Source organism: Pseudorasbora parva, chromosome 12, assembly GCF_024679245.1.
Source record: "Pseudorasbora parva isolate DD20220531a chromosome 12, ASM2467924v1, whole genome shotgun sequence".
In the NCBI taxonomy this organism is placed as follows: Eukaryota; Metazoa; Chordata; class Actinopteri; order Cypriniformes; family Gobionidae; genus Pseudorasbora; species Pseudorasbora parva.
In genome coordinates this window covers 38,573,382-38,600,620 of record NC_090183.1, presented here as the reverse complement: position 1 = coordinate 38,600,620, position 27,239 = coordinate 38,573,382, and the positions used below count along the sequence as shown (strand labels likewise).

At 38.5% G+C, this 27,239-nt stretch overlaps 1 protein-coding gene across 3 annotated transcripts in view; it reads left to right on the top strand.

Annotated features, from left to right (window-relative positions):
* Nucleotides 1–4,079: 4,079 nt before the first annotated feature.
* pdzrn3b (PDZ domain containing RING finger 3b) overlaps nucleotides 4,080–27,239 on the top strand; it is a 115,931-nt gene continuing 92,771 nt past the window's right edge. For 2 of the 3 annotated variants that reach the window (XM_067460225.1, XM_067460223.1), the window contains exons 1-3: nucleotides 4,080–4,928; nucleotides 8,774–8,860; nucleotides 11,809–11,919. In XM_067460225.1, coding sequence (XP_067316326.1) covers nucleotides 4,215–4,928; nucleotides 8,774–8,860; nucleotides 11,809–11,919 — 912 coding nt within the window. In that variant the 5' untranslated portion in view covers nucleotides 4,080–4,214. The remainder of the gene's footprint in view (nucleotides 4,929–8,773; nucleotides 8,861–11,808; nucleotides 11,920–27,239) is intronic. The other variant, XM_067460224.1, reaches the window with a different exon arrangement.

The window sequence follows — 27,239 nt, the reverse complement described above, 5'->3', positions numbered from 1 at the left end:
GTAGTGATGACTGCAGTATGGCTGCCATCCAAGCTCCAAATGAAGCCCTCATCTAAAGCCGTATAGACCTTTCTGTATCCCTCTAGCATTAGTGATTACAAGCCTATAACTTTCTACACAAGGAATTTATATATAAGGGCTTAGAAATTCTTAGTCTAGTCCTGGACACAAAAGCTGGAGCTTTGTTTCAAAAGGAAATAAAGTCACAAAACAACATATGAAGTGGTTAAATATAGCAGTATGTGAATTTTAAATGAGCAGTTAATTTACCTGCAATTCAAGGCAAAGTTTTAATCACAAATTTGCACAAAAAAATAAAATATTTTTCAGCAGTGTTGAGGGTATCGCATAAAGTAATCAGATTACTTTATTCAAGTAACTTTAAATTTACATCAGAATATCTTACTTTTCCAAGTAAGTAATGCAAGTGTTCTCCAATGTATTGGCTGACACCTTTCCCATCCCCATAGTGATAGAAACAAAAAGTAAGAGCTGTTGTGTGTAAACATGATGTTATTGTAGTACTAGCTTGCACAAAAACATTCAATGTTCCTCAAAAGGAATAAAAACAGTGAAATCCGAACTCAATAGTATGCAAAGCTGCCATAAATAAATGCTAAGTTACGCAAATATAACCAACTTTATGTATATTTAAACATACTTTATTAACCAATGTCTTTGCTGCTGATCCAACCCTTGGCGATACAATTCGACCATATATAAATAAGCAAAAATTGCGTAATACATTACTTTCCCAAAAAAAGTAACTAGTAATGCATTAGTTACTTTTTTAGAGAGTTATGCAATATTGTAACACATTACTTGTAAATAACTTTCCCCAACACTGCTCTTAAACACTCTTACGTAAACATTATGCCATGCCATCAAAGCTCTAAAAATTATGAAAAGATGCATTCACCATATCTGGATATTTTTGGCACTGCACTGTTAGGTTTTCCCGCAGAATTGGGCTACTTTAACACTGTTGCCGCGGGCTGTTTTTCATGTCCGCGGGTTGAAGTGACACCAATTTTGTGATATTTACCCCCGGAAATGCTCATTTCAAAATGGAGGGAAAAAAGGAGCTCCTTTCAGCTCCTGCCAAAAACAAAAACAATTACCCCACTGAACCCCCCAGGCTTGTTTTGGGCTAGTTTTAAGTTGCAAGTGGGCGGGTTTTGTTGTGAAAACCTGGCAACCCTGGTCTCTTTTGACTTAAATAGATGAGTTCATCTGATTCAGAAGGGTGGGGTAAAATACTCTAGACATGTGGGCTAAGATGGAAGAAATGTAGAGCATTAGAAAGGGTTCAGTAACATCCAATACAGCCTAAAGAGCCAGATCAAGCCTTATCACAAATTATCTTTATTTTTAACCTTGCATAGCTTGATATAAGTCATGTGAGTTCTCTGCAACAGCCAACAAATAAACAAGGCTTAAGTTCTTTCCTAATTTACACAGATTCTGTTTTTGGTAAGTGCACTTTAGTGACTATCGTTTATTTTCGAATGTTTCGTATTACAATGTAATGATGTGTATCCAAACTCTGCATCTGTAATGTAATTATCTGGTTGCACATGACCCTTTTCTATAATAGTTTGGCAGGTGGTTAAATTAAAACTGAGACATTAATAACACTCCATCAAGGCTAATGTCATACTGACTTTGAAAATAGCAGGACAAATCTTTTTGTGAGATACTTGACATTTTTGTGAAATACTTGACATACTTACCAGTGCTGTTTTTCACAACCTCAAAAAAACACATTAAATGGAAGGTAAATCAATTTGTGCTGGCTGTACTTTTCGGAACATGGGTAACCCTTGGTTATGGTTCATCCATGATGCTGATTCAATAGCTTTGACTCTTTAGAAGTAATGATTGGATTACTTAAAGCTTCTATCAGTGGCAATATCAAATTATAACGCCACTTCTCTGACATTTGTTTTTATGAACCTCAAATTTCCATCTGAAGAGAAGAATGAAGTCACTAATGTATGCGTGATTGAAAACAATGTTCTTTAGTTTTTTCTTTAATTTTCTCCCATGCCCGAGTAAGTAATGAACAGAGTTCTGTTTTTTAATATTGCACATGTGGATTGAATCGCTTTTTTGCTGCCCAGTAATGAAATTTGATTTCACAGAATATTGATGAGCCAAAGAAAAGAATTTCCCATCTTCAGATGCAGAGATGGACGCTGTTCACAAAGGATAGTTAAGCTGCAAAAGTAAAGGCCTTTCTTGTCCCCTCACTGCACATAGCTGCAGTGACCCTGTCTGTGGCTCTCAGTCATTTACAATTCAAATGCTTTTATGACCGTGCAACTTCCTACCGAGATGGAAAATGTCCTTATTTAAATGAGCTGTATTTAAACTCCAGGTCTCTCTATACACAAAATACACTGGACACAAATACACATTTTTAGACAAATCATACGCTCACGAGCTTCCATTTACTTATCAGAAAACTTTTCAGACAGATGATTATTTCCCCCCTAAGAGGCATCATTGGCCACTCATGCAAACCGAGGGAATGTGAGGGAGCATCTTTAGCTTTGGGGCTTTTAGAGTTTGAAATCTGTACGCTTCTCAGCTGTTCTGCATAAGCACACAAAACATGTTTCTAACCCCAGCTTTATTTAGTGATTTATGCTTTTTTCCGGTTATGTGTATTCTCAAATGTCGCAATAGCTGAGTTAAAGTTACCATGAAATTGAAGCTGCGGTAGTATTTCCTTCCCCAATGTGACATATATCGGTCTCAATTCCTGAACAAGAAAAAAAGTATTGTGTGACTAAATGTTGTCCATTGGGAATTAACTAGATTGTTGTGGTTTGCTATTGCAATCATTTTAATAAAGACTGCAATATTCCAAAAATAAAATATAGATTTGTCAGTTTTGATGGAGACTTTAGTAGCCTATAATAAATATAATTTATTTTGAAGTATTTTAAATATTATATTAAAAAACACCACACCAAAGTCGCCACACTAAAGCTCCAAAATATGCACACACACACAAATAAATAAATAAATAAATAATATATATATATATGACTCACACGGATTAAGTTTCGAGCATGTAGGCTTTTCATCAGACATATTGCAGTCAACAAACAAGCCTTTTTTATACTCACAGGTGAAAAATCAAAGATCACATGACACATAAAAAAAGACAAAAGTCTTGGTACAAAAATGCTACAGAAAGATACTAAATGTGAATGCAAAATCATAAAAATGCTAAATTAATAATACTGAAAATCATATCTGCCCAAACACCTATGTGACCTTGGAACATAAAAGTCATATTTGTGGCAATAGCCAACAATACATTGTATGGGTCAAAATGATTTTTCTTTTATGCCAAAAATCATTAGGATATTAATTAAATATTATGTTCTATGAAGATATTGTGTACGTTTCCAACTGTAAATATATACAAATGTATTATTTGCAAAAATATGCATTGAAAAATATTACAACTTTAAAGGCGATATTCTCAATATTTAGAATTGTTTTTGCACCCTCAGATTTTCAAATAGTTGTATCTCGGCAAAATATTGTCCTATATCAAACCACACATCAATGGAAAGCTCAGTTCGGATGATGTATAAATCTTGATGTCAAAAAATGTACCCTTATGACTGGTTTGTGGTCCAGGGTCACATATAGAAAACAAATTCTAAAATCTTAAAGAAACATATTAAATAAATTAAATAAATAAAATGTAATGAATTTCAAAAAATCTGACTGAAAAATGTTTACTGTAGTAAAAAGTTTGACAACAAACCACCCCAAAAAATAATTCTGTTTTATCGTTCATTTAACACGAATAAACTTTTTTTATGTTACAAGGTGTGTTCCCAGGTTTATGTTTAAGTGTGCTTGCAGCTATATTTCTTTGTATAAAGGCAACTTTTGCCTTGGTATTTTGTCATCTGGGTGAACAACATTCATAAAGTTTGGCTTAAGTGTCCAAACTTGTTGAGTGCGCAGTTCTTCTGATAGTTACGGTACCCAAATCTGCAACACTTCTCTCCCCCATAGGAAGTATCAGGCAATTAGTTCAGTCAGTAGAAGTGCTCGTACTGGTCTACTCAGTTTCTCTGAGCTCTTCTAATGACTTAGTCCGAAGAGTGATTAAACCCCTGTGCTATTCCGTGGGAGCCCCGGTTTTTCTTTTTTCTTTTTTTTCTTTTCTTTTTACATAAAAAATGGGATTTGAGTTGGATCGTTTCAAAGGGGCTGTGGACCCAGACTTCAAATGCAACTTGTGTAATAAAGTTTTGGAGGACCCGCTCACTACCCCGTGCGGTCACGTCTTCTGCGCCGGCTGTGTGCTGCCGTGGGTCGTTCAGCAGAGCAGCTGCCCGGTCAAATGCCAAAGGATCTCCACCAAAGAGCTCAACCACGTCCTCCCTCTCAAAAACTTAATATTAAAGTTAGACATTAAATGTGACAATCACGCGCGGGGCTGCGAGAAGATCGTCAAACTACAGCATCTGGCGGAGCACGCGGAGATGTGCGATTATTCCCCTGCCAAATGTAGGAATAAGGGCTGCAGCGAGGTGCTGAACCTTAAAGATATGGATGCTCACATGCGTGAATCGTGTGATTACAGAGCGGTCGGGATATGCGAGAGTGGATGCGGATTGATGCTCACTCATAAGGAGCAGAAGCTGGACAGCCACTGTTGTTTGAAAGCCCTCAAAGCGCACAACGGCGCGCTGCAAGGGAAAGTTGTCAGCTTGGATAAGGAGCTTAAGAAACAAGCTCTGAAATCGACTAAAAGAGAGAAATCACTTTTAGCGCAACTGTCGGCTGTTCATAACGAGCTTCAGATGACAGCGCTGAAGTATCAGAAGAAATTCACTGAATACAGCGCCAGGATTGACTCGCTGTCCAAGAGTCTCTCTCCACCCTGTAAGGTAAGAGAGCACTTTAATACCGCTTACAAATATTTACCATGGCATAGTAGGCTAATCAACAATAACACTAAAACGTAGCCTACCATTAATGAATAACAAACGGTGCGAAACTATTCTGAAAGCTCCTACACTGCTTGAATGAAATCTCATAATTTACAGTGGGTTAGCCTACTACTAAGGTTATGGTAGGCTAATTATGATATTTTATCGGAAACTCTGATCTGTTTTGTACCTTCAAATTAGCTGTTTCTCTTATATTGTTGATTTTATTTTTGTTCCAATGAAAAAAGTTTTGATGTGGTTTTCCCTTTTTATCTCAGTAGGCTATATAAGTATTGGGATGCCACCTATTTATTTAAACTTTTATAGTCAGTGTTTAGATTTTTACTCTTTATATCACTCGAGTGTAGCCTACTGAATTCTGCTGTGATAGACAGGTAACGTTACGTTCAAGAAAGATGCTGTAGAACCACAGCTCTGTTGATATAACTTGTCGATTGCGAGTGTGATATTACTTTTATCGTTTTTGGAAACTTGCTTGGACAAGTAATTAATATCCAGTGACTTACGTTTCAGGCACATATTTGGCAGTGCCTTGGTATATTTCTCCGCCAGCAAAAAAACTAAAGTTCCAAAAGAAAGAGGCCAAAGCCTTTGCGTCATTGTGTAGTCCAAGCAACTCGCATACTTAAACCCTGGCCTGGAACGACGGATTTAAGTGGAGCGGAAGGACGTTTTCCGTCCGCGCTCAAATAGTTCCAATTCACTAGCTACACTCCGTGTTTTTCATTCGCCTTTAAAGAAACCCAGGTTCAAACGATCATTGGAAATAAGCAGGTTATGCACCACAACATCTCTTATATAAACTTTTCGATTTTTAGACTCTTTATGGAAATTAATGTTGTTATTATTATTGTTGATATTAAAGCCAAGATATGTAATATTTTTGGATTCAAAATATCCAAAAAACACTAAAACAATGTGATATATTTTGACCTGTTGCATTATTCCAAATGTTTCCAATAATGAATCCAGAGAAATAAGTAATTTTAACCAGGACGTGGACTGAGTCTGTGCGTCGACTATCAAAGACATACCCAAGTTACCCTCAATTTCCAGTTTTATTTTGTAGAAAACATGAAAACACCAAAGACGCATTATATGTGTTTTATTAGACAGTGAGCAACTGTTTGGATACTTTCATCGACACAAAACTGATTCTTATATTGTTCAACATGGTTAGTCTTAATGTTTAAATCTCCTTTTCTTGATTTACCTTTCCTTGATTTACTCTTGATAGCTCTAATATCTAGCAAACTGCAATGTACAAGTGTCTCATAGTAGCCGCCAAGTGAACACAGAGAGCAGCATTATAACTTTCAAAACACCTAATAACTTGATAAAACAGCACTACCCTCATACACATAACCGGAAGAAGCCTCTCATTAGCAATCGCTCCAGCGGCCTCGTTCTGCTCCAGCGGCTTTCAGCCCCACCCTGCTTCATACTAGAGTAATGTTAATAAATATTTAATACATTAGCTCATCCATGAATGAACTGGAAGAGCTAATGAATTAAAATCCCATGATTACGCAAAAATCAAGGCGTTATGAAGCTACACGTTTGTTTTGAATAAGTGACCTCTAATAGCAAAAATTACATATTGTGCCTTTAATGCAAGGGTTCTGTTTGTTGTGATGCACGCACGGCTCATACTTTTTTCTTTTTTTTTTTGAGTGTTTGCTGTTGTTATGTTTCCTTCTAAGTTCCAGCCCTGAAAGATGAGTTGCTAGGCTAGCTTGCAATGTAAACATATTGTTATATTGTGTTTTACATTGTTTTTTGGGGGCATTTAAAGAGCTCTATTAAATGTTGTTCGCTGTTGTTGGCTAAAGATGCTTGAGGTTGTCACTAAGGGAACACTCGAGAAATGTTTAGGTAGGTACTATTTGCACATTAGACTTCAAAAGGTAGCATACTAAAAAAATAAGTTAATAAAATTACAGTATTTTTATACTTTGTCTTTAGGCTACGTCAGTGCTTGAGCGGGACCATGGTAAAGTGATTGTAAGACTGTGGCACTTTGGCGCAGTCTAGGTACTAAAAAAATCCATCCTGCCCAAATAAGAAAACAAATGCATTACTATGGCACTTTTTTGTTAGTGCTGTATGTCCTTTCCATGCCTTAAATCAAGTACTATGACAACTTCTGTTCTGGCATGTGTGTTGTCCTTCAGATTAGATATAATATATTCTCACCTCAGGACTCCATCAGAGCATGGAAAAATGTCAGTGAGTTACACTTGTGACAGATAACCTCCCTTGACCGCTCTGTGAAGGAGCATGAGATCCTAAGGCAACCTCCCAGTGAGTGAACATGTTTATGGGCTCTGAATGATGTCTTAGTGCCAGTGACTGCCTTCCTGCTGGGGAATGAAGTCTCTTTTGCTGTTCCCATCACATGGTTCATCAGTCAAGTGAGTTGAAGCAGGGCTGGGAAAGGAGGGCGATGATGGGGAGCTGACATTTGCAGGATTGGGCCTGTCTGCTGAATGCTGGGCTGTTGATCCAGCTGCTCTGGAGGAAAAGAAAATGATATCACAAGAATTTTCATATCACCACTAGAGCATTTCAACATGATTTATGCTTTTTTTTCTATTTGTTTGTTCGTTTTTGCCATTCAAGAGATTTTTTTCTATAGATGAGACAATTTCTACATTTTTATTATATACCAGTTAACAACTCAGATTTGCATTTATTTTAAGTGCTGTCGCTTCCTTCTATGGACATGTTTCCCGTGGAATTATGGGACTTGTTCCGGTGACCTGGTCCAGCGGGGTGCATTCCTCACTGGGAGACGTACATTGCATACACTCAGCAAAGATAGTAAAGAGGACACTGTACATGCATGCCATTGATGTCTGTATTATATTTAGACACTGTATTCTGTGGCACACAGAAATGACAGCTGCTTTAGTCACTGATTCTATCTATGCAGTGCACCCTAAGCATGGAATAAAATGCTGACTCCACTTGTTTCTCCACGTTCTGCCGTTCATCTGTTGAGAGAGCTGTTTGCTGCAAATGTATTAATATACTCGACCAATTGAGCAGGGAACAAGGCCTTAACCCTTAAATCCACTGGCTATTTGACAGCTCCTTTTCCAAGATGCTTTAAGCTGAGACAACTTGTGTAGATTGCAGAACATGGTGTTTAATGATTGTAACAGGTGCAACTCTGTACTGAAGGGTTAGATTTTTAGAGACCCGAAGTTCAGATCTCAGAAAGGCACATAAAAATAAGAAACGTGTTTTGCGGAGCCCCTGAAGGAACATGGTTAGGCTTGCTGCAGTAGTCAGTTGCTTTACAGTACATCCAATTTCACGTATTAAATGAAGATTAGGAGTAAGGAGAGATGACAGAACGATGTCAGAATATTTGGTGTGCAACAGATCCAGAGCGTCATTGACAAATATCTTATCTTGTAAAATGTATGGTCAACTCAGTACCACCGCTCTTAAAGTACAAGGAATCGTGAATACGTAAAAAGCGAGCATGCACTCAAAAACGATTTCATTTCCTATAGATTGTATACAGTATAATGACACAACTATATAATTCTGGGAGAACTCTCAGATTCTCGTAAATTCTCGTTTTATTTATCACAATGTCCCATTAGGGGCTCAAATGTTTCTTCTTCCCGAATGGAAATAAATACAAGATTTTAAAGACAAGTGAATATAAATTCAAAATTGCTTTATTGCCATGGCATGGCATGGTATGGTATGGTACTGACAAGCATGCGTGAATTAATGGACCATTTATAATGTTCCTTCTTTTTCAGGGTGGAGAGACCAAAAGTGTCATGGCTATACTCCATCGTGAGTCTGGATCTTTAGGCTTCAATATCGTTGGAGGAAGGCCATGTGCGGTAAGTTTAGAAAGATTTGCACCTCCATCTTATATGTCATTGCTTCATTCTATTTCCTGTTTGAGCCCATGGTAAACTAAAGCAGCACAGCTTATTTTTTTACTCCAAGGTTAACCAAAGTGGGATGTAAGGTTTGGTAAAAGAAATCAGGTGGGGTTTTCCATAACTTAAATATGCATATTTAAAATATATTTACATATATTTGAAGTCCTTGGATCTATCTCATGCCACATCTGCATTATTAGATCTTATACCACTAGTCTGATGAATGCTGGAATCTGATTAGGTGGGCAATTATTTTCAGGGAAACGTAGAGCTAAAGTAGTTTAGGCAGGTCTTGACCTTATTACAGTTCCATATCATTTCGCCAAATGATTTCAGTAATTTCAGACTACAACAGCAAAAACCAAAACCCACAACGGCATTGACAAAGCAAATAAATTAAAAAACGACAAATTATGTCCATGTTTTTTTGCCATAAAAGGACAAACTCTGTTTTTCCTGCTAACTCACACAGCATGGACACACCCTTGAAGCGGGTTGTCAGCACTGCTCTGATGATATTATCAGTAAAATGGTACAAATAGATGCTGTTCTTGGAGCAGACAAAAGGCCAAACACTTTTGAGAGACACAGAATCAGGCAATTCATACATGCTTAATGCTCTCTCTCTCTAATATCAGCATTAGTCTGCTATCAATGAAAGGCTCAAGCCTTCGTAACTAGCTCTAAAATGACATTTTGGAATCAGCAAAGGCAGCATGGGATTAGATGTGTTAGAAATTGGTCATACACTTGAGTGTTTTAAGGACAAAAACCTGAAAAAGGTCTTTGATTACATCATCTGAACAGTTTTTTGAGGTGTGGTAAGCCCAGTATAATCGCATCATGGCCGCATTACTTCCTCGTGTGCGTTATTTATTCGAATAATTGAATGGCCCGTCGTCAACTATTATTTACTTGAACTAGACTTAAAGGAAGTTTATGTAAGATTGTGACCAAAACTGGTTCTGCAATCACTATCCCCTCTCCCCCTCCTCTCTGACTCGAGGTTGCCAGATAGGCTGCAGGATCCAGCAGGATTGTTTGTAGCTGCAGCTGTGGTAACTACAGCAGAGCTGGCAACGCGGATGCTGATACTACTGACTTTGTGATTGGTCGATAGGTGGAGGGTGGAGCTTCAGGCCAAAACTCATGTCAACATCAGTTGAGGGCTGCAACAACAACTTTTAAATGACAATATCCTGGCCGGACTACAGTGCTATAAGTAGTTGTTATAAGTAGTAAGTTGATATAAGTATTTGAAATTAACATGATTTCTTAATGTCTAGTGACATATCAGGGTCATTTTATGATTCATTGAAATACAGTTCTTACATACAGTTCCTTTAACCAAGAAAAATTGTTATGATGATAAACATGAATATATGACCTAGCCATCATCAATATCTGTCAGGTTATTTCAGAATCTCAGTGTGTCACTGGGTGACTCAATTTAAGTGGAAATGGCAACTGGGAAAATACAGACATAAATTATATCTTTTATATACAGTGCCACTTTGGTCCATCGGTCCACCCTGAAGTGGTAGTTGTGGTATCCATATCAGTGTGAATGAGCACCAAACCCTTTAAAAAGTGTTTGTTTGTGGTTCGTCTGAAATAGAAATATGACGCACTTTGGTCTGAACTGGACTTTTGCAGCAAAACCTTCCAAAGGGGAAAACTATTACAGGAGCCAAGTTTCCAGGGCTTCTTCTTCTCCCAGATGTAGCCTCGTCACAATGACGAGGCTTTATTTATTTGTAAAAATACACCACAGTTATAGCATATAACACAAATTGCTGAATTTACGCAAAGTAAGTGGAAGAGTTCAGTCACTAATGAGTGACACAAAGGGCTACGTCGCTTAGCAACTGTACAACTACTTCAACGTGGCCATGACCCCTCCCTAGCAAATGTTTGACATGCCAGCCATCCTGTCTGCGTGCAAGACCTAAGATCTGTTTCTAAAACTTAGTGAGCTGCCCACTTAGGTAGCATTTTAAGGTGCAAAGGCTTGTAGGGAGCAAAATCTTTTACAGCATCATTTGCAGAGTTGGGAATACCATGCATTGAGCTCTGTCAATAACGTGCAAGAAATTGTAGTTTTAAATGTAACATTTTAGTAGCTACCCAATGTTTGTGTATTTTCACTCTCTGATTCTAGTTAGTCAATCACTGAACTGAGTAGGCAATTTGTATGTGTTGTGTAGGTTTTGTATTTAAATATTACATGTTCATACAGTAGTTTTTGGAGTATTGCATCTGTAGTTAGCAACTATTTTTGTACTGTTACTTGTTACTTAGATTTGGCACAGAGTTCATATCTTTGTCTTAAAAAAAGAAAGAACTATTCTGTAGGAATAGGATCCTCTGGCAAATGAAGATGTTGTTTTTGTTGTTGTAATGAGGAAGAGGGAAGGGCTTACAGTAATTAACTGCAGAGTTCACAGTTTGACTTCCTGCGGTTTCTCAAGTATTCCATAAAAAATTACAGCACAGTGTCACACAACATGGCACAGAGTTAATGTGGTTTGATGTGGTTGAGAGGTGGGTTCAACAATATTTTTGCAGAGGCTTTGCTGTAACCTTTCTGTCCAGGTTATATTTTCATATAATGATTGGTGGGCATATTTTTTATTAATCTCTTAACACCTTAAATCTCTCACTAACTCAATATGTTTTTCATTTGATCGTGTATTTGCAGAGAAGCTGAACAATGGAGCACATTTTTCTTTTTCCACCTGCAAACAATTATTTGTGTTTTGGATGTGTTTTTAAGGGAGTCTGTGTCTTTGTTAATAATTGTATTAATATTTTGCTGTAAAGTGATTTGATTTTGCATCTGTAATCCTTACTAAAGAAAAATTATTGGATGGTAATTCAGTTTTTTTTTTTTTTTTGGATAGCAGGATAATAAAGATGGTACTTCGAATGAAGGAATCTTTGTGTCGAAGATTGTTGAGAATGGAGCGGCGGATAAAGAAGGGGGTTTGCAGATCCACGACAGGATAATGGAGGTTAGTGACTCTGTTTAAATCCTGATAACGTTGCCTAACCAAGGCGCAATGGCACAAAAAGAGCCAATCATAACATATTTGATATTCATATACAGTTACGGAAATATGGCATACCGAAATTAGATGCGTAATCCTGTCCTATGTCGCAATCGTGGATGGTTAGGGCAGAAACTTTAATTGTGTTGCACCATGTTTGGACACAGTGCTTTTTGCCAATTATAACTCATCCTGAAAGGATGTACAAACTATGTTGAACCTGTAAATAAAATAATGTTTAAAGCATGTTATAGCATGAAGTGGCTTTGATGTAACTGCTTTTACAAGATTCCTTTTTAAAACGTTATATTTGAGCCCTGGTTATTTCAGAAAGTCTGCATTTGGTTGTTCAGTGTAATTTCTTAGACGCTCTATACCGACTTACAAAGGAATCCTTCCTGGCTGGCATCAGGTCAGAAGGCTCTTTTACCTTGGAACAAAATCTGAACTATTTAAAAAGGCCAAAAGTTCCCAGTGGTCACTTTTGAGAGCGCATAGAAAATCAGCCCTACAAAGGTTGCTTTTATAGTGGCATGAAACACAAGTATGGTACGTCGGATGCTTTGAAATCGCTGTAGCGTGTTATAACTATGGCCTGGGTCTGTACAATTGTTTAGCTAAGTTAACCTAAATATTTTCACTTTGTGTAGTCGAATCATCATTCAACAAATTGGTAGCTTTCACCGCAAGCTTTTTTTCTCATCAAGAGTTAGTTAACATCACTATTTGGTTGCAAGATTTATTCATTTGCCCTTGACGTCAGTATAATGCGGTATGTGGGATGAGGAAGTCGTGTCTGCTCTTATACTAACTTTCAAGAGCAGCCACATGAAGAGTGCTCGCCGTAAGTGTCTCAAAATCTCCTGTTCGTTTAGATATGTCATAAGCCCTTGAGACAATGGATAGATTGAGCCACCAAAGGCGCCAGTAATGCAGTCAGCGCCTGGTGACTTAAGACCACTAAAGTCACCAAGGGTTGGGGGGTTGGGGGGGTCCCATATGAGTCCCAGATTGGTTAATGCATTGGGCGGAAATGTGCTAGTATGACTTACTTGGAGGAAGGGGCCAGAGTGAGGGGAAAAGCTTTGGATTGTGCTTAGCATGCCAACTGCTGCTTTGCTGTGATATCTGAGAGTGTTCCTTGTGGTTTTTGTGGATGTCACCTACATCCCTGCTTTTTCTTTCTTTTTTAAAAAGGACATCAACTTAACAATGCATAGATATTTGAGAAGGGTTATCAGTGACTGGTTTAGTATTTTCATTGTAGCATGCAATAAGCTTTTTCAAGAAGATATTTTGCTCTAGGATGGCATTAGACCTAGAAAGTCGCTTTTTGTCTTTTGAATAATTAAGGTGAGTCAGCATGCGTGCCAGAGGATGTAAATACATAAGGAACATGAAGCACAAAGCCCTAGGTCAGTCTATTGAGTAAACCTTTAAAATTTATAGTCAGAAACTCTCCCCCACAATGGAAAAGATGTTCCCACCCTATGCTGTCTATTTGGATCATGTGTGCATGGGAATAACGTTTTCTGCTTCCTTCGGGAGATTTATTGCTGCTTTTAAAACTACTTTAATAATGTTTCTGCCATTTGAAAAGGGTGTAATAATGCTTTTCTGGCTATCGTTGACACCTGGGGTAATGTTGCTCTCTCTGAGATCGAAATAAGGATTGTTGCTTTACGTCAGCGCCTCAGGTGGTATCACATATTTAATTGTGTTGACTTGAGAAATGATTTTCTGTAGAAATATAATCGCAGGGGTAGAATTAATGCAAAATGGCTTACAGCAGTTTTGTTTTCATTGTAATTTCAATTGGACGTATCTAAACCAAAACCCTGTAGTCCCATCCTTTACAGCCCATGAGAGTCAGACTCAGCTGGAGTTTGCTGTTTAGAAGATGTGCCTCGGGAACCCTCCCAGCACTCTTTTGTCTCTTGCTACATCAGCACTTTTTCATCCATCATATGGATTATCCATTTATCTCATTTTTTCCCCAAGCTACTTTGGATCCACATGTATTCCTTGGCAATTGTGCATATGTGCTTTAAACTCTGCATGAAAAGGGGGTTGCGATAGTCATTTCTGGTTTGCTGTTACATAAGTGATGTTGTCCTGCCCTTGCGCCAATAAACACGTCATCAGAGATGAGATGAGATGTTGCAAGAGGGAGGGGAAGACATTTGGATTAAAAATTATGAAGGCACACAAAGTTTTGAAAAAAATAATGTGCTCAGCTAATTAATAAACAATATTTTGATGTTTAGCACCTTGCAGCATGTTGTTGACAGCACCAGTGCTTAATTGTAGCCAGATCCTGTTCCGGAAAATGTCAGATTTCGAGTTTTTGTGTTCAGGTATTTGTTTTTAATCGATCCGGCATTAGATTACACGGTGACAGTGCGTGCACTTGTGTGAGATAGAGCGAGACAGAGTAATGCAGGGGTTTACTCTCTCATTGTGAGAATATCGCTGATTTGTGATATATTATATTTGGTTTCAGCGGACAGAATACGTGACAGAATATTACACCAGGGTGTGAGCCACACAGAAATGTGTGAATGATGCCATACTGTAGCTGTGCCATCACCGTTTAATTCATAGTTTTTAATCATGTGACGCCATGAAGTGCAAAACAGCCATAGAACTGCAGCACAAGCATGTCAATTTTCCATTTTAAAAAACAAAAATATGTGACCAGTTAACAAGTTTTTGGCACTTCTGATTCGTATACAGCACCTGCTGCATTTAAATCACTAAAAACAGCAGGACATTCTAATGCGTTTAATGTGAATAACACTAGGGTAGGTTGCACAAATAAAGGGTTAAATTAAGCAAAGTTTAGCGATAGTCAAGGATTTGTTGAAATGGGTTTTATTTTAAATCGAAAATTGTGTTTGCACCACTTAAATTTGAACAGATTAAAAGCGTAGAAAGACACTTAAAAGTATGCTTAATCCTTACTCTTGCATTGCACCCTTAAAGTGCAAGTAAAACAGTGATATTAAAAGATCAAATTCATATCTGCATACCTATAGGCCCAGAGCCCAGAATATGAACGCAATGCCTTGTCTTTATAATAGTTTTCAATGGACAAAACGCTTAAAGGGGGGGGTGAAACACTCAGTTTCAGTCAATCTCATGTCAATCTTGAGTACCTATAGAGTAGTATTGCATCCTTCATATCTCCGAAAAGTCTTTAGTTTTATCATATTTATAAAAGAAATATGGGCTGTACCGAGTCTTTCCGGAAAAAACCGAGCGCCTGGAGGCGTATCGTGTGGGCGGAGCTAAAGAATGACAAGCCCGCAAAGCGGTGACGTCCTCAAGCGTGGAGAAACCCATCTATCTCAGCTAATACAGGTAATGATCCACAATCAAATCTGAGGCTGAAATAAATTGAACAGGAGAAACGGCAACATCAGGATGTCCGTCTCTGTGGTATGTACTGTATTTAGGGGCCTTTGTGTGCAGTTTATGAGGACATGATTCGGTTTATGGACTATTGTATGTGACTAGACCTTAGAGGTAGCAAGCAAAACGGTTTTGCACGTCAGAGTCAGAATAGTGTAACGTTATACAGAACAACAATGGAGTAACCGTTAGCGCATTTGAATGACGAAGCACGCGATCGTATCGTTTACTGATGTTTACTCATGCGACGGTAGCCAATAGCAGAGACATTTGAAGTTGATTTACTCACCGGCATCTTCCAAAGCAGGACCGCTCTGTCAAAAACACACTTCTTTAGTATGATTTGGTGAAGTCCTGTGACAGCAGTGACGGTGGAAATCCACTTTGCGACGCGACTGAAGCGATGCCTTGAAGCTTCCCGTCATTTCTGCGTTCAAATCGGTTCAAATGCAGCGCTGCCTTCCCGGAATGCTGTGCTGAAGCGTTGAAGTCGCTCGACGTCACCCATAGGAATAAAGTGGAGCGCGGCGCGACATAAGTGTTCACGGACGACTGGATCTGCACCTGAGAGACTGTTTACAGCGTGCATTTCCTCTCTCGCTCTAGTCACGCGCGCGCGCCCTACCGGGAGAAGAGCCCGTATGGCCCATACAAGGACCTTCCGCTCTATTTAACGTCAAGTGGACCCATACTCGAAAAAAACTCGCAGAAACTTGTGAGAAACCGGAAGGAGTATTTTTAACACAGAAATACTCCATCAAACGTCCAACATTAGTTTTTGAAACTTTGTCTATGTTTAGGATGGGAATCCAAGTCTTTAAAGGTGTAAAAAGCTCAGTATGCATGAAACAGCATTTCACCCCCCCTTTAACAAGAAACCTATTAATGGCATTCATATTGTGTTCATCTGCTTGCCTAGACAAAATATGCATCATCAATAAGGTGTATATTGAATTTGGTCTTTTAGTATCCCTGTCTCGCTAAATACTACAAAGCTAGTAAAAATTACTAGCGTATAGAGGAAAGTCTTGCTTTGCCCCTTCAGGTGGGCCTATAACAGTGTGATGTCATGTGAAAAATATCAATAATTTTTTTGAACTTGGCAATTTTTCAATTACATATTAAGCACTGGATATAACTTTATGATATAGGCACCATCTTGGTTTGAGGCAAATATTAGATTTTTTAATCCATCAGTATTAGCTAATTGTGTGCGTGTGCGTGTGAGAAATGAGCAGTTACAAATAACTGTTAACATTTTTAAATAAATAATAATGTATTGTTATAGTAAAAAGTAATAATATTACCCATTTATTGACATGAAAATTAATTATTGCCTGGTTATCAGCCAAAAGGAGTTACCCATTTTTTGGTACTTTGGCCAGTAAGTTAGCTCTTAGAACATCGCCTAGTAAAAGCCTATGGTCATGGCGGCAATTTTACTCAAATTTTTGACTCACTCTTCAGAAAATGTAAAAAATCTAGTTTCCCAAATAGACGTCAACCTCTTTAAGTCAATTTTATGCTGTTTACCATTCAAGCGAGAGACTCATGGGTGACTAGCATCTACTGATCATCAGTACAATGCGGTCTTGAGTTGCGACAGCATCTTGGCTGAGAGCATCCAGGCGGAGCGTGTGAATTTGTGTCATAGGGCGGTCAGGGCCATCACGGTATTCAGCGGGCTTTGTGCACATGTTCCTGACAGCAGCAGTGAGGGTGACTCACTGAGCGAACATGAGAAATTCCAGCCAGGAACACACTGCACAGATCATCTGGCCCTTATGAACGAGCTCAAATAAATTTCACTGCCTGAATTCATAGAAAGTGAAGGAATGTTTTGTGGAAATGAATTGGGAAAGTCAGCCCCCTATTCTTAATCTTCTCTTGGCTACGTTAGCCTCAAAGATGTTATGTGCACGTACATGACATGCTCATAAAGATCTAGAATCTCCCACGGCCATCTGATAGAGGAGTGTCATGGCAGATGTCCCTGTTAAGCACCAGAGAGACGGGCTCAGATAATTCAGAGGATGAATAGCGCCTTGTTCGCCGTAGACTTTTATTTTCTCATAAAAAAGATGTAAAAAGGGAAGAAAAAAATGGTGCCGTGTTTGCACTCCACACTGTTCGAAAATGTTCACACATAGTAGCAGAGTTTGCCTGCGACAGTTTGATTTATGCATGTTGGATTTAACAGCGCTTGTGTTTGGAAAAACATCTTGTGTAAAGCCTATGTTTTTTGCTCATGAATTAACATTTTGGTAAGAATTAGCCAGTGGCTATTTTTCATCTATAGTATATACCCTTTTTAAAAGTAATTTTTGGGGTATTCTACATTTTTTTATATGGAAAAAAGTTTTGAATTTTTATTTTATTTTAAATAAAGTGTGTAATTTCTGTGCACATGTGAATCATGAAATGGCGTGGGAAAACCCAACTGCTATTTAAACTGGTTTTCCAAACTAAAGCCCATTCTGCCATTGTATGGTAAAACAGGTAGTCTTGCACGACTCTCCATTGGTTGAGTCAGAGGTTTACATTTCAGACCTCTCAAATAAACAGAGCAATGTTAAAGTGCTGCAGAGTCACAGTGTTTACACTTATCTGGGGAAATCAATCCACAAATGGCTTACTCATAGTTGTCTCTAAACATTTAGCTAGGACAGAAAGTATTTTAACCTCTACAAAATGACACGCACCAGCTATAAGAATGCGGTTTGACAGTTAACAATTTCATCTCAACCATAGCGGTGTTGGAAACCCAGTACATGCCTGTAGTATCTTCAGTTTTTACTGTGTTTTTGTCACAAAACCCATGTCTCTTGATATCCAAGGGTAGATCATGGCTGCCTTGAGGAGCACTGGATGTATTGGGAGTAGGAAGAGGTCATGGAGATAGACCGGGTTGTAAATGTCACCTTGTAAAAGCCTGCAAACAGACAAAGGTCAGAGGTTGAACAACAACCAGACTTTAAAATACAGCTCCATTGAGAAGCCAGTATTTGCCATCTGAAAGAAGCAAGATCTCCAACATTAACAGAAGAGTAGCTGTCTGTGGCTGGGGAGATTTGATATTTTGCAATGACTTTGTTTATAATATTAGTTTTAATATATATTACATATCATTTTTAATTAGCAATTATGTTTCCTAAAGAAGCAGCACGTCTCTGGCAAAGTGCCAATATATTTCCTCTGAGAACTTCAACACTAATGCTGTACCATGCCTTTTGCAACTGAAGCCAAAGGCTTTTCTTTGAATGTACAATACATCTGTACAGTTTCTTTTCCTACTCGTCCTAAATGTGCTTGATGGGATTGAGGTCCAGACCAGTCCATCATTGTCAATGTTACAGCAGATTCCTTCTGTCACAGGTAGTTCCAGGAATAGTTAGAAGAATGTTTCGGGTCATTGTCTTCTTAGAAAATAAACCCAGGCCCAATAAGATGACTCCTAGATGCCAAGTGTTCTAATCATTTTGGCCACTACTGTGTATATACAGTGGGGCAAAAAGTATTTAGTCAGCCACCTATAGTGCAAGTTCTCCTACTTAAAAAGATGAGAGAGGCCTGTAATTTTCATCATATGTACATTTCAACTATGACAGACAGAATAAGGCAAAAAAATCCAAAACTGGCACTGCAAGATTTGAGTCCCTGGCGCTGTGTGTTACTGATGGTAGCCTTTGTTACTTTGGTCCCAGCTTTCTGCAGGTCATTCACTAGGTCCCCGTCCCCCGTCCCCGTGTGGTTTTGGGATTTTTGCTCACCGTTCTTGTGATCATTTTGACCCCACAGGGTGAGATCTTGCGTGGAGCCCCAGATCGAGGGAAATTATCAGTGGTCTTGTATGTCTTCCATTTTCTAATAATTGCTCCCACAGTTGATTTCTTCACACCAAGCTGCTTACCTTGATTAAAATATATATATTATTATTATATATATATATATATATTAATATAAATATTATTATTTTCAACCCTCATTATGATCCTCTGTCTAAAAAAATATAATTTTTGAAGGGCGGTTTGTTTAAGGCATGTCTGTAAATAGCCACTGTTATGACTGGCTAATGGCATTGCATAGCAAAATGTATCTATTACATGTATAAGTGTTTTGATAATGGCATCCATGTAAAAATCATAATTTACAGGCAAAGCATTATGAAATTGTTTATTTACGGTTTGCGATGTAGCTTTTGCCACATCCAGTATAGTTTTATTTGTTTTGTTTTGCTAGCTGTTAAAACAGGATTAATAAAAAAAGAATGTTAGTTTACTCCTCCATTTGTCCTGTTGTCAGCAGAGCCAAGCATGTGGAATTTAAACAACTGAACACCAGTGAGCAGGGCATATGGTAAAATGATGTATGACTATTTAGTCGGTTTCTTGATCTTAAGGCAGTCATGTGCTATTTGCTTGTGTGACAAAACAGATCCCAAAAAAAATATCCAAGCTAGCCATTTTTGAAACTTGGTTAAATCTTTTATTCTCTTTATATTGAGGAAGATGTTTTAAACTGTGAAACTTGCAGGATATTTTAATGGTATAAAGACCTGTAAAAAAAAAAAAAAAAAAAAAAAAAAAAACACCGGTTTCCTTGCTTTTATTATCTAGCTTTCTTGTTTTGTTAGGTTTGCATGCAACTTAAATTTAAGCAGCCTCTGGTAACAGCAGAGGTTCCTTATCTTTTTCTGACTCCATATAGCTGTAAGGTTACCCTCAGTCCACCACTTAACACCCAATGGTGCTTTCAGTTATTTTAGTGTGTGCTCGCTGTCAGATGTGGCGTTAAATGGTGTGAGGGGTGAGTGGCAACATGAAAAGAGTGGCAGCTTGAATAGATATGTTAAGAGTCTGGGGCCCAAAGCATGCAGATGAGTCCTCAACCCTTTTGAACTCAGGTTGTTAGCATTCTTGTTCATTGATGATTAAGAAGAACCTTGTAGATCAGACATCTGTAATGAAGGACAAAGGAAGAAAACAGGTATAAAATGTGCTGTTGGTTTTATAAAAAGGCAGATTCATGATGCCCTGAGTCTTTGAGGGAAATGTATTTCAACTTCAAATGATGCAGGCTTGGTGGTCACCTATGATTTTTGGTTTTGTTTTGAGTGGAGTGGTTGTCCTAAATTTACCTTTCATTCTTTGATCTGAAATTATTTATGAAATGCTATTTGGGTGAATATAAAAACCTAAAAAAAAAAGAAAAGAAAAAAAGATTTGAAGACCACTTAAGTTTTTTTTTTTTTTTTCTGTGTGTGTTTTCCACAAAAATGTTCAGACTTATTGTCGTAATGCACTTATAGTCTAAACACTGATTTATTTATTGACTCTTTTAGTAGTTCTGTCCATTTTTTGCAATACAGTAATGACTATTATTGTAAAATATATACTTAATTATGAAAATATTGTAATGAATCATTTTTTGTTCTTGGAAAAACTCCCCATATATTCAAAATTGATCTATTTTGTAATTTGTTTAACACCACTGTATACTCTCCAATAAAACAAGCATTAACCTTAATCTGTCCCACCCTAGTCTTTATGGCCAGTTTGGACATTTTTGAATCAGGTTCTTAGATTCCTCAGGGACATGAAGTCAGGTCAACCCAACATGGGACTGCCCTATAACCTCCAGCCTCCACCTTTTTTCCCCTGACAACTAAGATATCCCAGTACATCTTTAGTTTGGAATGTGTCACAGGGATCTCTTGTGTTATTTTTGACTCGGTCCAACTAAGCAGTCCAGAGGTGGCTGTTGGTTCACTGTGGGCAATATCACATGTTATTTAGCATCTGATGGCAAAAAAAATCTTTTTTTTTTCAAAATGGAAGTTAGCAGGGAGAAGGAGTACAATTAAGACTGTTGGTCCCAGTGGTGAGCTGCTTTGCAGTTGACTGGAATGGCTGAATTGGCTATTACATGGCATTAAATCCAGTAAATGTTTTAAAGGGGATATAATAGGCTTCTGGTCTCGGCTTATAGCAGTGCGTGGATAAAATGGACAGTCCTGTGGTCTTAACTTTCAAAACAACAACACCCACTGTTAACTGCACATAAAGTTTATCATGGTCTGATGCTGTTCATTTCAAATTGGCCCCAAAATAGGCAGATTACTCAGACTGTCGGATATCCGTCTTATCATTTTTCCTTTCAGCCCAATATAGAACTTCTTGATATTGGCTGTGAAGGATTCGCTAAGTCTATAGCCTACTGTAAATGTGCTGTGGATTCTATTCAGCAGGCCTTTCCCGATATATAGAAGTCATGAGTATAATTTATAGCTTCTAAAACGTTTTGGAGAGGGGAATAGGCAGGTATAATTAAGGCTAATTGTCTTCCCAATCAATCACCAGGCTTGTGTAAACATATCAGTAACAATAGTCTCAGATTGCCTAGCCAGCTGCTCTCACAGTCAGACCTCCGTTAGCCCCTCACCCTCCATGCAAGCCGCCCACCCCCATAGCCTCTCTAATTAACTACCCTCAATTAAACGCTAATAGGCTGATTAACAGACCCTCGGCCGTGAAGTAATAGGTAGTCGTTTCCTTCTAGTTGCCCTCAGTAATGCAGACCAGGCCCCGGGCCTGTTAATTTCAGCCCACTTTGAGTGCCCTTAGCAGGACCTAAGAAAATGTAGCCTGTTCAACTCAGGAAAGTGTGGTGGATGTTGAAAAAGAACATGTCTGCATTATGGATTGTTTCATCCATCTGTAATTCGGAATGGGATCCAAGAAGAGAATGCTACCACAGAACACTTTCTGCGGTAAGGCCACTTGTTGACTTTCGCTAGGCTTTCAACTTGTGGCTCTGTATATCACAGTAAATCAATGGGAATGGACAAATCATTATTTCATTTTATGCATATAAGGAAACTTGTAATTTTTTAGTGGCCGGGTATCTGAGTAGACACGTCTTATCGTCTGTGATTTTCACCAAATATGGTATTAAGGAGTCAGATCATTTATGAATCCATCCACTTTTATGAGTACACTTGAACACGGTCTTCCTGTTTTAAGACTTGGATGTAAAGGTAATTTTCTGCTCACTCCCTCTTTTATGGACGTACAGCCACAGTGATCTTGTAAATGTACTTATTGAATGTCTGTTCTGTAATTTAAGCTTGGTTTTCACCATATTTCAGCAGCTAGCTCATGATTAAAGCAAGCACATCACAGCCCAAGCCGAGAATTGAAGTCCTATTTCCTGTCATAACTCACCAAAGTGCAAGACTAGTCTTCTTTGTCCCTCCTCCCAACAGATATATAGTTTTACTGTGCTCAACATGACTATTGCAGTGTCAAAAACATATGTAAACTTGAAAACTTGGCCAGTGCAATGCAATCATGTGGCCCAGCTATGTAGTGTGCGTTGTTGCTTTACCGTAACAGTCACCAGTATGCCTGTTGATTTGATTTCCAATGCATTAGACATTAAACCAAGTGTGTAGTTTTCTGATAGCTAGTTATACACATGCTAACAGTTTAACTAGCTTGCCCAGCAAGATTCTTTTCACATTGTAGTGCAAGTAGTTGGCAGTAGTTGGGATGTCAACTAATCATAAAAGACTATTTATAAAAATTATAAAACTCAATCATAAAAATTGCGTCAGTGCTGAAATGTACCAATGTAATCTACTTTCTTGGTGTTACAAATTGCACACTTTCTCGCTATGGGCCCAAGAAAAATCTAAAGTTGATGTTGGAGCGTATAGCCCCGTTTCCACCAAAATTACCCGGAGCAATTTGTACCAGGAACTTTTTTTACAGGAACTTTTCTCCCCCCAGCTACTGTCTGCGTTTCTACCGCGATCTAAAGTTCCGTGAAGATTAGGCAAATTAGTCCGGTGATGTAGGACTGCGCGCGACTGCTCCTCCAAGTCAGCGACGGACAGTAATCATTTTTGCGTGACACTAGCCATGTTTACAAGCACACTTTTTTTGTCATTCCGATTGAAAGATTTAGTGGACTGTTTACATGAGCCGTTATCTAAACCGATCTGGTGTTTACATGTGATTACTTTCAATCCCAATCATTTTGTGACATGCAGTTTGTCTGCCGCATCAAGAATGTCAACGCTGTTTTCTCCAGCAGCTGGAATGTGTTAGCTGTAGTCATAGCAACTCTTAACGGCCACCAGGACTAATACAGTATTATATAAGCTATTTATTTGTTGTAAAGTGTAATAATCATCTCAGAAAAAATGTATTCTTCTGTCAGGCGCAGTTAAAGTAAAAACTGGGGCAATATACGCTGTGTCATTATTCCAACATTATCTTCATAACTAACGAAATAAAAAGTTTACCCCTCAGAAAAATGAACTTTACTCTCTTGTCAACATGAGCGGGTCATTTACATGGTGAAAATAATTAATAGACTGTAAAAAAAAAATGAATAACGAGTATTGGAGATATTCAAGCTGTGCTGCTTTTGCTGGTTATGTATAGGTTTACTAAAGAGGTAATTAACAACGACAGAAAAGAGCACTAGCATATTCAGAAAGCTTGTAAAGCTAGATTTAAAATGACAATGTATATTATTATCAGCTATTACGGACATTGAACGTGAGATGGCTGAGACGAACGCGCGCCATCAGACAGAGAGCAAGACTGATATTTACTGAACGCAGAACGAACCTCGCAAAAGACTTTTGAAAATGCCGGTTGAAATAAAATGCTAAACCAATCAGCATGTTCAGCGCCCAAGTCCCGCCGTCGAAAGTTCCTGAACTTTGAAAAAGTACTACCTCGCGAGCAGGGCCGTTTGGAGGGGGAATATTTACCCGGAACTTCATTTAGACACTGGTTCCTGCGGTCAAAACACACCGAGTACCACCCCAAAGTTTCTGGTTCCTGGGTAATGTTCCTGCGGTGGAAACACGGCTTATGACTCTCATCAAGTTTTTTTTTCCACTGCAGATGACATTCAGGACTTGTTCTGAACTCAAAAAAACCCCAGATATCTTGTCATTTAGGGGTGCGTCCGCCATCCGGCCTTATGTCTCAGCTCATGGACGAGTAAGGTCAATATAAGTCAATTTTAGCCTTCTCTTTGGCTACAATTGACACCTGCTTGGTCTGAATTTGATGTTTTAGATCTTTGTATTAGCAGGCCTTACTAATTAAACTCATTTAAAATCCAAACAAAATGGGCTGGTGTAGAATTCCTTCGTTTTCTAGCCTGACAAGCTTTCCTTTCAAAAGTGGTTTAAGAAAGCGGTCTTTCACACACCAAACAAAGTGGAACCAGCAACCGCTGTGCACCCTTCTCATGCAAATGAGCGCAAGTAGAAAACACTATTCCTAAGTCATGTTATTGTTCTTGTAGACCTACTGTGTGTGTCCCTGTTCCACTGAAAGAGATATACTCCATTCACACATACCTTCTCCTTTTAATTGTAGACTTCCTATATCTTTCAGTTTAGCAACAGATACATTTGTATGATGTTATGCAGCAAAGTGGACACTGGGTAAAAGTCTGTTTTATCAGTAGGTAGCCTACTTTTATGTGTATTATAAATATATATTATCCATTCTCAATAGCTGTTCAAAAGTTTGCTCAACAAGAGGAATTCACCCTCAAGATAGTTGCCATGGACTACCAGCTGAGCTTCTAACGTCAAGACCAGCTTTTAAAGTTAAGGTGGCGAAAGTACAATCATTTTAACTCTCTGAATTTTGACCCGATTTCAGCCAGAAAATAGCAAGAAATGAGATGCTTGGGAAAGGTCATGGTCCTGTTGTGTATTTTTTTTTTTTTTATACTTACTGATAGACCTTCAAATTGCAAGAGTGTCCAATCCTGATCCTGGAAAGCTACCTTCCTAAGAAGTTTAGCTTTATCCTTTGCTTGCCTTAACCGGCTACTCAAGGTCTACAGAATTACTAGGAGCTTCTAGGTAGATGTGTTGGAGATGAAGTTAAACTCTGCAGAAAATTGGCTCTTCAGGAGCAGGACTGGGCAATGTGTGGTTCGGTTAGCTAGCTATAAACATGTCGACAGGTTAGCTTTAACTAACATGCTCGGCACAGTTGTTGCTTCGCCTACGGAAGTCATCCTGGCAATGAATTGCAGTTAAAGGCATTAGAAGTTGAACTAAGTTTTTGTATAGTGGCCCTTGGACGGAGATTGCAAAACTTAATTGTTTACATTATGAATTGTGTTCTAATATATTTTGAAACTCAACAATATATTAAGTAGACCTGCATTAATCGTTAAAAGATTGCAGACTTGATTCAAAAGCACATGCAATCTCCTTCCTAAATGACAAGGATCTGTCTATGTCTATTAAAACTTTGACAAAATCACACTGGAACTTTCAAATCTGCGCTGGTGCTGCCGCGGACCCAGAGTTGTCATATAGCATGCGGTATGAAAAACAAACACTGGAGTTTAGTAGAAGGTCTGATAAAATGTTAATTGCTGCAATCTATGATGATCGATGAATCTGCAGTTTTTGTTTTTTTTATGGGGTCCTATAATGCCCCTTTTTACAAGATGTAAAATAAGTCTCTGATGCCCTGATGTCTCTGATGTATGTGAAGTTTTAACTCGAAATAACCCACAGATAATTTGTATAGCATGTTAAATCTGTCAATTTTTGAGGATGAGCAACAATGCGCCTGTGAGTCCCTTAAAATGCAAATAAGCTGCTGCTCCCTGCCCCCTTTCAGGAAGTAGGCGGAGCTTCAAGAGCTCATGTTAGCAGCTCTGATTACCTCACGCTGACACGCACTGAAAAGGTCAGAAACTTTTCAGCCTTTTATGGTCAAACCAGAGTTGGACAATGATAGAGAGAAACAAGTAGAAGTGACAACATGTAGAATGCATGTTGATGAATTTATGTAGCTGATGTGGAGTTAACTATCTTCAAGTCATTAACTTTGTATTCTGTCATGATAATCTATAAATCGCTTGTGTGGGAACTATTGTACAGGTAAACTATTGTTTGTGATGTCACCAACGCAGGAAGAAGTTTGTTGTAGTCCCTACCAGCCGTTTGTTGTAGTCCTTAAAAAGCAATTTCTTAAAAAAGAAAATATATCCTTTTGCTTTGAATTTTGAGTGTCATAAATGTACAGATGTTGTTTATGCTCAAATAGCAACATCACACACTACCAAGTTTAAAAAGTCAAATCATAATCGACCACCCCTTAAATAAATCTCTTGAATGAATGGCGTGAAGGTGAACTTGCATTCTAGTTACTTATAAGGCTTTCATTCCAAGTTGCCGTTTTGTATAACACACTAATCACAGCTTAATTGAGATGTACAGCCTGGTGACAGAGTGCGTGTTTCTTGTGAACTGGTGATTTTAAATCTTTTTGATTGTTCTGGAAATGAAAATGTGTGCAACCCCAGTGCCTTACTGTCCTCCAAGACAATGAGTCACCGAGGACCACAGTTTAAACTTTCACCTGACCGCAGGCAAGTTTAATTTATTAGTTTTCCTACAGAAATCGAGCCAAATCATTTCACTTTTATTCATTCTTTTCCATTTGTCATCAACCTCATCTGTTACTTTTACCGTGTGAAAACAATCATTGCAGTATTTGAGTTGGCAACACCTCAGAGCGATGTGGAACTGAATAAAGAACAGGAGAACTTCTGGACGCACTGTGACTGGTTTTTGAGGGTCAAAGAGAGGCAAACAACAGAGTCAAAGCCTTGCACTCTTGGGGCGAAGCTGTCTGGCTTCACACTGCAGACGGGCCTTTGCGATGGAGTCGGGCAGAGTGACGGGGAGGCATACTGAGGGTCAGACCTTGGAGATGATGAAGAAACGTTAGACATGAAACAGATGGACGGATGTTGATGGCCATGGCTGTGGGAGAGGCGGTTTAGGGTGGAGTAGTATGAGAATGGAT